Below are 12,562 nucleotides of genomic sequence, written 5' to 3'. Positions count from 1 at the left end.
AATGTATATTAATTTCATAACTTCTTATGGTGTGTATGAGGTCAGTCAAATTGACAGACCTCTTATTGTCATGATATGAAAATCACTTTGTACTTGGACTAGTAATTAAACTAACTCTATTTTCACAAATACTCTTCAGAAAAATATACTTTGTCAAAATTTCTGAATTTTTGTGTAAAAACAATTTGGAATCATTACTAAGTATCTACCAAATTTTGTGAAGATACACATACAGCATTAAAAATTGTAGTATAAATACTTATCATATGCAAAAGGGTTACCATTTCACTACTGCCTTGGTGAATCACACTGACTATGTAACCCCAAAATTATTATCATAGTTTCCATGCCATAACTTTTAACATGTTTTGTATATCCTTGTGAAATTTTCAAGCATTTAGTAAATGTTACAAGTCCATTCCACTTTGCTTGTGAATTTATGCATCAAGTCCTAGAATTCCTCAAAACTTCCTTTATGCAATGTGGAAATTTGAAAATGTAAACATAGCTGTTCATTCTGAGCTATCTCTTATATCCTTATCAGTTTTCTATTTTTACATCATGTCCTTGGTTAGTCTGAAATCCCTTTTTTACCTATTAAGGATCCCCAATGTAAAATACTTAAATGTAGACCTAAGTACTTATTTTCTATGATTCCAAATGGGTTGCCAAGCTTTGTTTGATTCCTGTTTCTGCAGTTAAAAAAGACTGCAAAGTACAAAAAGTTTTAGATAAGATAATCTGTAGTTTTTAATTGTGTCAAAAAACAAAAAGATTTATTGTTGTAATTACAAAGTGGAATATTTTGTAACTACCTGTCACACATCAGAGGTTGTGAAGCAAATTAACTCTATTGCAACATGTTTTCCTGTGGTCTGGGGTAAAAGGGCTTGTCATTGTAAATTTGTAGACTCAAATTCAAAATTTTCTTGAACTACTATTTTATGAATGTGTATTGGTAATTTTGGTGTGAGACTGTAAATTATAATTCAAACTTTAATATTATACATTAGTTCATTTTGTAAGTTAAAAGTAAATATTAAATCAGTAGAATCAGTAGTTACATGATATAGCTGGATGGATAATGAAGACATTTCAAAAATACTTAAAATAAATCTGAAGTTTCTTAACATATCTTGATAGAAGTTGGTAAAATTTTGTTAAAGTTTACAGGTATTTTATACACAAAGAATTAGACTGTTTTAATTAGGTATTTTAATTAAACGTTATTTTTGTTTTGTAGTTATTTGTTCTCAGACTGAATATTTCAAGTATTATTAACATGTTCTGCAGCAAAATGTTTAAACATAAAAATAGAAAAAAATGTATGTACCTTTTAATTTCTTGTTGAATATTCTTGAAAATATTCTTAGTATATAATCTTAATTGTAAATTTTGACCGTTACAAAAAGTTTGTTTTTGATGTTTTATTTTCATTTCTCACCCTATAGTATTATTGCATGTTGTGACACGTGTCAGTGAGCATTCTTGGGGTGTACTTAGCAACGACACTTTAGCCCGTCATCAGAACTTCGAGACAGTTGCTTTCTACACTAAGCCTGATAAACTGAGGCAATTTGGCTTATATTTTAAAACATTTACCTTTCTAATATGCATTTTAAACATAGTTGAACCATAATTACCTGAAATATAAAACTTAAGCTTAAATAAAATTTAATTTTCTATCTAATTAGCATAATTATAAGTGAGAAACAACTCTAAAGTACTAGAAAGGACACAAGCAACACAGTAATAGTGTTTGACAAATGTGCAAAGGAATTCTTTATATAAATTTTCAAATAACTGTTAAGAAGTAGTTTTTCTTAAGTCATTTAGCTGAACTAAGTATAATTGGTTGAGAAATCACAATTGTATGGGTAGATAGTGGGCGTAGCATCTATGAAGAGTTCCAAGCAACTAATTTTTCTTTTATCCAAATGTGCCCCAAGGCAATTGAAATAAGAATTATGTATACAGAGAAACTACTCTAGACTATTTCTGTATGTTGAAGGTTTAGTCAAGTTGTTTGCAGAGCCCTAATGTTAAAACTTTTGTAAGTAACAAAGTAGTTGTGTGACAGAGTTTAAGAACTTTTTAAGGTTTTGTATTTAAATAAATGAATTAAAACTTAGATAATGTAAAACATTTAACTAAAGTGTAAATTTTAATAATTTCATTTGTATGATTGTAAGATTGCTTGATTAAATTTTGAAAGTAACAAAGTAAAATTTTATGATGTACATACAGGGGTGACGATAATTACATGGACCTACCCATAATTGTTAAGTTAACAAAAACAACAGAATTCTTAAATATTGATTTTTTTTTTGTATTACATGGTACATTGAATGTAACTTTGGTACAACTTGGATGTTTTTAATGTTCAAATACAATTACATAATTTTTATGAATTAGAAACTAAAATTACTTATTGACAAACAAGGATATAAAATAGGAACCTTCTTTCTTTTCTACTTTACTTAGATATAACAATATTTAGTGAATCAAAAACAGTGTCCCCACCCACTTGTTCACTTTGTTGCATTTATAATAAATCAGAAACTTTCACATGTAGTTTTCCTCAGCCTATTCAAAGTATCTGTTTCCTTAGCTTAATCTTTTTTGTTCCAAGTTATGGAAGGAGGGGTTAAGAGGAAGTTATGTTCTAAAACTATTATTTATACCAAAATAGAACTTTGTAAGCCTTGTGAATTACATTGCAATTTTGTGATGTTGTTAGAGTAATTTAGAAATTTTAATTGCTTGAAAATGTTTATATATAGAGTTAATTTGTTTTATTTTACTTCCTCCATGTGTAAAATTTGACAAGATATAGCTTACAAGATACAGCAAAAAAGCACAAACTAATCTACAGTCATAAATGTAGAGATCAGTATTTTCAATATTTCTTTATTTACTGTTCTAATTTTCAAAATACTGATCCACTAGGACAAATCGAAGACAGATTACTTTGTATTATGCTGTTGGATTCAGTAACATGAAGTGCATTCTAGTTTTTTGTTACAATTTGTAGCAGTTCTAAAACATAAATCTTATTTTCTAATTTTGTATGATAGTTACAAGGTCAGTCAATTCAACCTGACCCATAGATACATAAGATAGAGAAAAATAACAGGTAAAATATAAAATTTTGTATAAAATTTCAGTATTTATATATTTATTAGGAAGTGAGAGATTTCATAAATGAAATTTGATGATTGTATTATTCATAAAGGTATTTTTAATATTAAAAATCAATTTTTTTTGTGTGTGTATGAGATAGCTAACATTCAAGAAGAAAAATACAAATCTTTAATTAAAAAACCCGTGTTTTGTGCAAAAGCCTCATGTTCAATGATAATGTACCAAATTGTTTTATGGAGATATGACTACTGTATTAAAAGTTACAGTGTGAAAACTATAATAATCTCACATTGGATATGAAATCAGTCCCTGTGATCGAGCCAATAGTGAAAGGGTTAAACACAACTAGAAGTAACATAAACTGTGATTGGTTTATTGCTTCATTTTAGGGCTGTTAGAACTGTAAAGAATATCATTCACACACATTCTAGGATACAAAAATGTCACTAAAATCATGATTATAAGCTTCTCCCAAAAACACAACCTAATGGAAGATTGTTGAAAGCTGCCTGAGTATTATCTGACATTTGGAATGTAAAAGTGTATTGAAAAATAAGTTTGCAAATTTCTTGGCAATTTATTATTGTCATGTTGCTTCACAAAGTGTTATAACTGATAAAATATACCACTAGAGATTTTCCAAGGGATTTATTTAAAATAAGATTGTTGGCTATATGTAAACTAAACATCTGGAGTGTGGCATATTTGTTCCATCAGCATTTAGTCACATGTTCTAGTCATCAAGATAAAGTGCAAATTAGAATTTATGCAGTACCACTTGTATAAATTGTCATGAACATCCCTCTTTACGGTGTATAATAAGCTTTACTTTGATATAAAAACAAATGTAATGATGCAATGCATTTTTATTGTAGAGAAACCTTTTAATTTTGTTGCTTATAAATTTTTTTCATGCCTAAGTTTGAACATACACTTTATATAAGTAAAATGTAAACTTTCATTACACTACTTAATGCTTTATAGGTGGTTATCTTGAATGTTTCTAAATTAACTTTTATGAAGTATGTTATACCAGTGTAGTATTTTTTATATAAATAAATAAAGCCACGTAAATATGGTTTGTAATTTATAAATTGGGAAATGTGTAAAAATGTTGTGGAATTTGTTTTAAACAAAAAGTGAACTTTCTTCATGCTGTTATCTTTGTGAAACTCATTAAAAGTGTTATTTGAAGCAACTTAAGATAGTTTGTGTATATGCTGTTTTTAGATGCAGCAGCAGGTCCAACTCCCTCTGCAGACAACACAGATGCAGATAGCAGTTTCTTCTGTGAGTGGAATAAATTCACCTGTAAGTTTCTCAATTAACAAAGATTCAGTTAAATCACACAATTTATAAATTACAAAATAACTTTCTATTTTTTTATATAATAGGTAACCATTTCATGCTTTTTTTTTTCTTTTTAATCACCTGCTGACCAGTTACAATGTGACTAAACAGAAGTTATGATGTAATAGATGTATAGTGATTGATTTTTAAAGAATTTAGTCTCAAAGTGAGAAAATACTAACTAATAAAAACGAAAAATGCACAATTTATAAAAATACACAAGTTTAAAAGGCAGTGATAATTGGATGTACAGTGCATATATGTTATATTGTACATTGATCACCCTTTGCAACAACTTAGACTTCATAAACTGTGGGGTAAGAAGTAAAATAGTAAAATTTGTTTGTGTGTTTAAGAGAGAACTTAATGATTAAATGCATTTAAAGTTTAAAAACGTATTTTAAGAAATTTGTTAATTTTTAAAGTATCTTCTGTTCAAGTAGACGTGCAGTTCTGAGAGTGGTTGTAAATATTATTTATTCTGTTGATTATGTTCTCATGAAGATCATTAATCTAAAACCAATTTTGCAGTTTATCAGTGTTTTAAATTACTTGTGTTGCTTCAGTGCAATAATTTTATCCTTAAGTGTTATAGTTTTGTTAGATGACTTGATCTAGCAGATATTTTACAGTTTTAAGTAGAGTTTAAAGGAATATATATATATATCATTGATAGTTGTATTTAGAAGTATATTTCAGTCAATTTTTGAAATGTACTTGTCAAATATTCAGTATAAAAATTATATTCTAGTGATGAACAGTAGTAATTTTTAAATGAATTATATTTTTGTCATAGCAGAAACTGACAATTTTTATGATATTTTTCTTGTAGATTGAACTGTATTTCCCTCTGAAGATTATGTATAATGAACAAAAGTATCAAAGAAATTTAAAAAAACATGATTTTGTGTCGTATTTTAGGTTTCTGTCATGCAGTTATCACAACCACAACAAACTGGGGGGCAATTGGTTAGTAAGACTCAGACTGTATCTTCTTTACAAATGCTTCCCCACTCAGTATCCCATGCTAAATCTCTTCCTCAGTCATCAACACCTCAACCACAATCACAACAAATACCAGTACAGCAACCTCCTAGATCAGCATCAGTTCCAGAAAGTACAGGAAATTGTCCCCAGCCAACATTTATTTCCCAGAAAGTACAAGATCAAGTGCAGAGGATACCTTCCACTCATCATCAAAATTTTCATGCCTCACAAAATTCATTATCACAGTTCTCAAAAACAGACTCTGTACCATCAAATACAAACAATATTCCTTCAGAAGAAGTTTGTTCTGTGACTCTATCAGAAGAAAATTTAAATAATTCTCTGGATGTTACAATGGAATTTCCTCCTACATCTTCAGTGACTCCTGTGGCATCAGTTGTTTCTACTATCACCACAGTTATTCCTTGTACAGCTACTGTAGGAGCACCTGCTTGGGACTGTGATAAAATTACAAACAGTGCAGTTATTCAAATGGAGGTAGAATCTACAGAAGTAAAAAAAGAAATCAAAGAAGATGATATAACAGAAATAAAACCTGATGATCAAATTGAAGTAAAAAATGAACTAACAAGAAAAAAACCTGCGACAGATATTAATTCTTGCATTAGAGCTGTAAAAAGAAGAAGCGCCACCTGTGAAACAAGAGTCGGTGGTTTCTCAGTCATGTAAAATTTCAGAATCAACTAGTATTCCTAGTGATGTTAAAAATGAACCATTTGAAGCAGGTTCTAAACTACCGCCTAAACCAAAGCCAAACAAAAAAAGTAAGTTGTTTTTTTTACTCTAGCCCTCCTTTTTCTTTTTTCTTCAAGTTGGTGCAATTCCATATTGAATTTGACAAAGAAATAGTATGATCCTTTTAGATGTAAAGATAAATAGTGAGAAAAATATTTTATTTGCTATTGGGGATGGGGGGACAGGGTAAGAGGTCTATTAGGGTTGTCTTTTCAGTCTGTTTCTGTTTGTCTAGCTACAAATTTAATAGAACAGAGCAAATTATATCAAGCCATGTATTGTGTGTGCATTTTTCTTTTCTTTAAGGCACATAATTAGATTAAAACATTTTCGCAGATAGACTGAAATTTAGTAGATGTAGTAGTAGTAGTAGTTCAGTGGTATTTAATAATCCTTTTCAAAAAAAAAACAACCTACAAAAAAGGACTACTTGTTACTACTTGAGTAGCTGAGCTTGAACTTGGTTCACAGTGAACTTAACAAAAATAGGTTAACTGTTGTGTTTGGTAGTACTGTGTTATGTATTATAAAGTGTCAGAAGAAGTATGTTGATGAATTTTAGTCGAGTTGAAATTAACATATGTAAAAATATTGAGCTCCAAAGGTGAAAGTATTTTAAGGTGCATGCTTTTATTTTTCATATGGTATGTCAAAGCACAATTTTGGACATTTCATAACCTTGAAAAGACATACAAATCAATTTATACAAACTCTTTATAAAGCAGAAATTCCACACTAGTCAGTAAGTTTTTATACTAAGTTTCATATGTGATTTGGTTTAATGTTTTAACAGTGAGAGAATACAAAGTCAGGATATTAGTGACAGCTCTATTTAAGAAAGGTTAAATGTTATTTTTTTATGCATGCAGGATACCTATTACATTTAAATAACTACAGCATTGTTGATTTAAATATAAGAGAGACACATAGTTATAAAAATTGTGAAAAAAATTGTGCTGATAGGAAAATTATATTGCCAGTGGTTAGTAATTATTATTAATTTAATACTGTATAAGCTTTCTGATTCTATTGTGTCATTAGAGGTGTTTTACAGGCCAATTAATTTGAATTTAAAAAGAAATTGGGCAGTAGTGCCTCTTTTCAATGCTTGCATTTTAAAATATTTGTTTTGATAAAACACTTGTTTCATAATTTTTCAACAACAGTCTTTCATTAATCAGCAAATTTAATTCACTGAAGTTTTGTTATTACTTCCTTTATGACTTGTTGAAGTTACCAATGATTCTGTTATGGTTAGAAAAATGCTGAGTATTTTATATATATATATATTTGCTCCCTTTAAGACCAGATGTATCTGGAGTATTTGTTATTAAACTCTTTATATCAAAATATATCCTCCATTGGAGGTTAATTTGAAATCCCTGTGCATGTGTACATATAATATTAGAACAAAAATATCTGCCATACTAACTAGTTCCACATTGCTGGACTGATCTGTCATATTTTGTGGGATAATAAGGGGCATTTTATTGGTAGATCACAATCTCTCCACCCTCCCTTCTATTATTGCCATCAATCAAGTATTTATTATATTTGATGTAAGTGTACATTCATAGGTTGCACCATATAATATGTAATAAAACTTAAATCTTCTGTAACACAACATTCACACACATATATTTTGATATATATTTTGAAGACTGTACTAGAACTCTGTATGGAGAAATTCAATGAAAAAAAAATGGCCACTACTGTTGCAATAATGTAAAAACTCAGCTGAAGGTTTTTTCTCTAACAACCATTATAAAGCTGAAACAAAAGTCATTTGTTGAGTTACATCCACTTCCTACTTTAACCTGTGACCTTTTAACTTCCACTTATAAGACACTACTGAAGTCATTGGCTTTAATTATTTAATCCTGTGAAACACTAGAAAGACATTAAGGGCTGGGAAATGAAAGTGCAGAACAGAAAGTGCATCTATTGGTGCTTCCTCTTCCTACAAAGTCTCCCTAACTGTCACACAGTTGTACCATGTTTTAAGTATGTACATATTGAGTTCTTAAACTTTTATATAAAATCATTGGTGAGGTATTAATGAATACTGTAATCATGTTATATATTGTGTGAACATTAGGATTTGGTAGTTGTTTATCATGGCATCCACCAGCATGTTTTCTTTTTTAATTTCACAAACTAGACAAAGCTTGCTTGATATAACACATTTTTGATATGTTGACAGATTATTGTTCCATTTTGTGTGTTTGCTGTTACGAAGAAAATTATTATTTATTGTAAACCTAAAGATATATTGTCAGTATTTCATCATTTTAAATTAAGTGGCCAACACTTACAGCTTCAGCTTGTATTTTTAACCTAATATATATAAACTGTAGTAATAAATAGTTTAAGTCTATAAGGAAAACTTAAAATATACATATTTAAAATTCATCATTTCTCCTATTGCATTTCTTAACTGAAGATAACTGTTGAAGAAAATTGGGTAAGAAAGCATTTTTCTCTAATAGTATTTAAACCAGATGAATTACGACAAGCATTAATGCCTACATTGGAAAAGCTGTACAGACAAGACCCAGAGTCACTTCCTTTTAGACAACCTGTAGACCCTCAAATGCTACAAATACCTGTGAGTATTTACAGATTTCTTTAGTCATTGATCTTACTAAAGTATTTAATCTTTATTACATTTTTGTTATAAAGAAAATCTTCAAAAGAAGCTTCATGTTTATTTTAGGTGTATATTAATTAGTTAGCTTCATATATTAAAAAAAAAAAAAGGACATTATATGGCACAGTTTCTTTTGTTATCCACTATCACAGGCATGCTTCACTTTGCAGAAAAAAATTCATCCAACCTGTTCACCTTTAACATAAGTTGTCATCCTACTTCTGGTAGAGTGTAAATTAACCCATGCATTAACCTGTAACCGTTATCTCCATTTTTTTGGTCACTAATTCCCTCCTCTCTTCCCCCTTAATATGGAATTTAGCATGATCTCGATCGTACCCGGCTGCCCTGGTTACCAAGGAAAGATCTATCTACACTGAAAGTAAGTCAGCGTTCACCAGCTTATCACCATTACCATTCCAAACCTTAAATTAACAAATTCAGTCAAAGAAATAGCTACATTATTTTGATAAAGATGTGTAGTACTTTATAAAATTTTTGTTTGACTTTTGTCTTTAAAATAAATACAGTGAACATAAAAGGATTTTAGATGTTAAGAAAATATTGCAAAAAGTTAAAAACTTTAGACTAAGAATTGTAAACACTAAACTTCTTATATCATTTAGGTCTGATTATTTATTGAAAGAATATTTTAGGATTTGCATGTTTGTACAATGGTTTTATGATCTTGACAGTGCATGAGAGTTGTTATTAATGTTTTTCAGTAATAAACCTCATTCTGTGACAAAGTTTTCTATTGCTGTCTCTAAATATAAGTGAAGTATTTAGTTCCAAGTGGAGTATTCTAGGTGGTGATAAAGAAAATCATGGAACCCTTCACACATGGCCTTCTCCTGGACTATTTTAAAAATTGAAGTTCTTTAGTTAAGAGGAGAAATGAATTCTTTTAAGTGTTTTTAACTTTTTGTAGTAAATACAACACTGAATAACCAGTTAAATATTACTCAATGAATATTACTGTATGAATCATAATCTGCTGCAATAACAGATATGCATTATCAAATGAAAATAATTTTGTGAAGATAATCTTGAAATTGTTGAAATTACTGGTTGAGTTGTACTATAGTTTATCCTTTATTAGGCTTATACACTGTACTATTTTGGAGCTTGACATGGCTAAAATTCCCGACTTGCAATTTGTGGGTCAAAAGAAGATCGAAACTTGTCACCAAAAATGCTTACCAGTTCAGCCATTAGGTATTGCAGTATGATAGGCCATACCACTATTTGTTGATAAGGGGTAGCTCAAATGTTAGTGGTGAGTGGTATTGACTAGTTGCCTTTCTTCTGCTCTCTTAATTTCATATTAGGGATGGATAATGCAGGTAGTCCTCAGATAATTTAATGTGAACAATCAATATAGGTAAAGCATTTTTCTCAGTATTTAACATTATAACTTCCATGCTAAAAAGCTTCCTGGTGGCATTGATTAAACAATCGTTTCAGTTCTCAAAAAATCAAAACTTGTGCTTGTATGTCTGTTTTTATCAATGGTTAAGAACTACTTTTTGGCCTGACAGTGAGAAATAATATTCTACGTATTTCTACCAAGTTCCATCAAAATCCAGTCATTTTTGACAATTTTTGAGCAAAAATAGTATGAAAAATCAGTTCTAGTGTTAAGAGAGAGAGTTTTTTTTTAATTTTTGCAAACTTGGCCTTTCACATTAACCTTTCAAAAACTAATCACATTGGGCTTTTTAAGAAATATCAATATTTTAAAATTAGAAATAAATGTAGTAACAAATAATTAAATTAAATTATACTTTTTACACTCCTCAGTGATGTTGGTTTTGTAACAAATTTTAATATTAGCATAAGTGTTAATTAATTCAATACATTTTTTTGTGTTGATCACATTTAAAATTGGACAAACATAAGCTGGTTAAATTTAAAAATGGAGTTCAGTTTTAGGACCAGTATCTCAACATTGTAGACAGTTCCAAGAAAGTACAAGGAAAACAAAAATACTGACCAATTAAAAACTTGTATAAACTTTAAAGTATATTGAATTTAAATATGTAGATTAGCTTTATGACCAACCAGATCACAACATTGAAGCCAACTACTAAAATTTTTGAAAAAACATTTTTGTTCTAAAATTTTTACTTCCATTTTATTATTTTTAAGAAACCTAACATGAATAAATCAAATCTAGGAGAAAATTAGAAATAGATTATTCAATACAAGTAGTACTATAAACCAGAAACTTATTTTTAAATTTCTGTTGATTTTACCAACACACTGAGCGTAATCAAGATGGACCTTTGGAGTTGCTAAGGTAGTTTAGTGTATATGATTTGGAAAAGTATTTTGAGATTTATTGAACTGATTAGTTTATTGAAAATATTTGTATCTTCAGAAAAACAACTTAGAGCACTCTTTCATTATGATTATTATTATCTTTGTAGCTTTTGTAGTTATCTGTTCTTGAATCTTAAGGAGATTGGAAGAGTTTCAGTAGTAAAGAAGTTTCTCAGGTTATTCAGGGAACTAATAAATATACTTCAGATCATTTGTTTTAAAAAAAAATTTTCTTAATTGGTTATTCTGCATAATATATTTCATTTCAGTTTTATCAATATTTACAGAGTATAATCATTTCACTTATTTAAAAAAAGTCATTTTTGAAATCATGGCATTAACTTACAACTTCCAAACATTACTTAAACTGGTGTTCAAGTTTTCAGCATTTAAATTTTTTTTATCAATAGTTTAGTTTCTTCTGTGTAAATGAGTATTTTACACATCAGAATTCCTGTTGCTAAAGAATGGATTGAAATATATATTTAATGCTTCCCTACTTTCCATTGCTAAATTGCATTCATAGACTTTTATTACCAACTGTTTTTTGTTTTTGTTTGCATTATATGGTAAAGGAATGAATATTGTTTAAGAAGTATGGAAGAAAAAGTAGATGTAACTATCAATTTTGCAACAATATAGATGCTTTTTTTTTCTTCTTCCTGCTGTTAGTTTGTGTAGAAATGAAATAAAAACATGGTTGTTGTTGTTTATGCTAATTAAGGAGTTTTACGTATTTCAGGTATCGGCCAATAAGTTGCTTCACTTGCTTATATATTTTAAAATTTAGGTTGTAGTATGTCAGTTTTTTTTCCTGGGTTTCTTGTTGGTTAATATAGTTTTAACGTGATTTTATTGTACTGTAATATTCTACTTGGCAGTCACACTTCCCACCATTTGTGAGGAAGGGTTAAATCTGATATAGAGTAATGTCTCTTCTTCATCAAGATTAGCAGATATTTTTATTATGTTACTAAACTGGATTTTGGTTGAAATCTTTAAATTTCTTGAAAACAGATTCAGGAAGTAATACTTAATTATCATAAATTTGTAAAAAATGTATATCTAAACCAGTATACATTTTGCCACAGAATAACATTTAAATCTCAGTTTGTCAAAATATAGTTCCAGAGGTTGACATCAAATGTTTTTGGGTATTGGACATTAAGTAACTATTTGTACAATATTTTTGTGGATTATCTCAAAAATATGCAAGCAATAACAAATGTATATAATGGAAGTGAAAGGTAGATAAGATACTATCTTGATATATGTTGCTTAAGTTACTTGGTGATAATCATTGATAATTCATTTTGCACATTTACCCATTAATTAAATCATTTGTGACAT

At 29.0% G+C, this 12,562-nt stretch overlaps 1 protein-coding gene across 1 annotated transcript in view; it reads left to right on the top strand.

The window, feature by feature from the left end:
• LOC143236872 (histone lysine acetyltransferase CREBBP-like) overlaps window positions 1–12,562 on the top strand; it is a 107,575-nt gene that overhangs the window by 43,353 nt on the left and 51,660 nt on the right. The window contains 5 exon segments of the mRNA XM_076475517.1: window positions 4,375–4,455; window positions 5,416–6,165; window positions 6,167–6,266; window positions 8,727–8,845; window positions 9,210–9,269. Coding sequence (XP_076331632.1) covers window positions 4,375–4,455; window positions 5,416–6,165; window positions 6,167–6,266; window positions 8,727–8,845; window positions 9,210–9,269 — 1,110 coding nt within the window.

The sequence above is a fragment of the Tachypleus tridentatus genome, chromosome 13 (genome assembly GCF_004210375.1).
Source record: "Tachypleus tridentatus isolate NWPU-2018 chromosome 13, ASM421037v1, whole genome shotgun sequence".
NCBI classification, from domain to species: domain Eukaryota; kingdom Metazoa; phylum Arthropoda; class Merostomata; order Xiphosura; family Limulidae; genus Tachypleus; species Tachypleus tridentatus.
This window is presented reverse-complemented; position numbering and strand designations above follow the sequence as displayed.